The sequence below is a fragment of the Cynoglossus semilaevis genome, chromosome 1 (assembly GCF_000523025.1).
Source record: "Cynoglossus semilaevis isolate Cse_v1.0 chromosome 1, Cse_v1.0, whole genome shotgun sequence".
Lineage (NCBI taxonomy): Eukaryota > Metazoa > Chordata > Actinopteri > Pleuronectiformes > Cynoglossidae > Cynoglossus > Cynoglossus semilaevis.
In genome coordinates, this window is record NC_024307.1 from 29,679,347 (window position 1) to 29,681,767 (window position 2,421).

At 37.3% G+C, this 2,421-nt stretch overlaps 1 protein-coding gene across 14 annotated transcripts in view; it reads left to right on the forward strand.

Moving 5' to 3' along the window:
- Positions 1 to 480: 480 nt before the first annotated feature.
- mpdz (multiple PDZ domain crumbs cell polarity complex component) overlaps positions 481 to 2,421 on the forward strand; it is a 42,293-nt gene continuing 40,352 nt past the window's right edge. For 13 of the 14 annotated variants that reach the window (XM_008326666.3, XM_025063005.1, XM_025063589.1 and 10 more), the window contains exons 1-2: positions 481 to 608; positions 2,328 to 2,414. In XM_008326666.3, the coding sequence (XP_008324888.1) occupies positions 2,399 to 2,414 (16 nt within the window). In that variant the 5' untranslated portion in view covers positions 481 to 608; positions 2,328 to 2,398. Of the gene's footprint in view, positions 609 to 661; positions 994 to 2,327; positions 2,415 to 2,421 lie in introns of those variants that run through there. The other variant, XM_025061896.1, reaches the window with a different exon arrangement.

Sequence of the window (2,421 nt, forward strand, 5' to 3'; positions counted from 1 at the left end):
AGAGATGTCTGCTGTAATTATCTTGGTGTTAAAGGTCAACTAAATTGATTTTAGCTTTGCTGACATCAGGGCAAGTGATAGTGTGTATAATATTAAAGTTCTACTGTGCAATATTAACAAAATTATTGGGAACATGTTGATTAACCCAAACCCCCGCTGAGACACGATAACTCTGACATAGTTTGCATTCATAATAAAATCTACCACTTTTATTAATTTAAACTAATTATTAATTTAGACTTTATTGTCATAAACTTTAAACTTTATTTTTTCAAATGTAACTTTAAAAAAAATCAAACTGACCCAACTACTATGTCATAATTAGCATACTTTCTTTAACATTATTTTGTCTTTCTATTCCTAATGTTTCCATAATTTTTCTGGAGCAAACGTTGACTTTACCACATGAGGCCTTGTGTCAGGTCCACCAGTAGGCGGCGCTTTAGCCTGTGTCTGTGTGTTTGAGGCGCTATCGCTGAAGATGTCCAGAAAGGATCGAATTACACTACGCCCCATCTTTAAGCCCCAGTCAGAGCGCCGTTAGACGCAGGACAACATAGGATAGGCTGGGACCCTGGCCGCCGGGAATGCAAAGACTCTACTCTGTTGTAAGTAAACATTTCTGACAACTTCAGCTTTACGAAATTGAAGTGAATATTTCAGTCGAGCACAAAGTTAGGTTTTCAGGCGGTAAAACGGTCGCTTTTGTTCGGTACGCGGTCGCTAATGACCTGAGAGACGCCAGCTTGGGCTGTGGGTCACAGAGCAGCGACAGCGGGATTTAAACGGCTCCAAGAGACTCCTATGTAGTGTAAAGTGACAAGTGTGGAGTGTAAAAGGACGCAGTGGCCGTTTGTATTTTCTTCTACAGTAGGGACACTGTCTCAACTTCTCCTCCGTGTCCTCGTTGTTGAAGCCTGTTGCTTTCATGGATAAGTTGAGGAGGAGGGAGAAAGAGGAGGAGGAGTTGAGAAAAGCGGATTGTCTGCTCCGGTGACTATATTCAAAATACAGATAACCCTAACAGGCTTCATGAAATATACACACGTTTTTTATCGTTAAGACGTGATAAATATGTCCACTCTTGTGAGTTGATATAATCTAGTAGATGTCGATTAATGTCGTATTCAATTTATTTTGCAAGTGGTTGAGACATGTTTGGATGAAAATATTTAGCACCTATGGATTCCATAGGTGACAGTAATGCATCTCGAAGTAAGCAGAGCTGCCCATTAAAATACAGAGAAGCAAGAGGCAAACTAGGAGTTAGCATAATTTTTAGGCCTTTTGTACAGTACAACGTTTTGCATAGTTGGAGATGTAATCTTCTTAATCAATATCAATTAAAATTGATCATGACATAGTTTCAATTTAAGGTATCACTGTAAAAAATTATATTCATATTATCTATTATTATTATTATTATTATTTATATTTTTGATGATCATATTTTATGTTTGGTGACACCAGCATTAAAAATTGCCATTATGCAAATGCAAACTGTATGATTAGTACTCATTTAAATGTACAATACATTGTGTATGAATCTAAGACATGGTTGAAGCAAAGTACAGAACTGTGCTTTGGTGAAACAGTTGCCATGTGGCTATTCTAAGAACCATTAGGGCCTTTAATCGTCTTTTCAATCTTATTCAATCGTGTAATGTCTGAGTCAAGTCACGCTGATAGCAAAGCCACTCAAGTAATGTATGATGTCGCAGAGATGGGAGTCGACAACCATAACAGCCTTATTAAAAGCATTAGTCCAATATTAAGACTTAATAATCTCTATATGATAACAGCCTTTTAATGTGTGTGTTTGTGTGTCAGATAAGGGGGAGGGGAAATTGCTACAATTCATTTTAATGAATGGGACTCAAGATTTGAGAAGATTATAGTCTCAAAAAAAAAAAACGTTTTTTGGTCTTATATAGGTTACTGGGTATCAGGGTGGTTTTCTTTCTGAATAATTCTATGTGTATATATATTTAAGTATTGGGGATGTAATGATATGCAAAAGCCATAGTTCTGTGTGTAACTCTGAACTAGCATCACAGTTAGAATGATTTTATGATTGATTGATGGTGTGTTTATATGTATATGGAACTAAATCCATTATCCCTTTCATTTTGACCTTTTGTGGCAAGAATGTTACAAAGGTTGGGTTCTGAAAAGAAAATGGCTGCCGATCTTACTTGCTAATATAGAATGCATCGTGGTGGGGGGGGGGGGGGGGGGGGTTGAAATTTAACAGAATTTGTGTTTTGATGTTATGCTCACATTCCTGACTGTAAGGAAAAGAAACAAGGACGTTTTCTTCTTCACAGGCCTTTGACAAGGAAGGGAACGTGATCGAGCAGTTAATGGAGAGAAATTCCACTTACACAGGAATATCAACATGATTGAAACAATGGGTAAGTC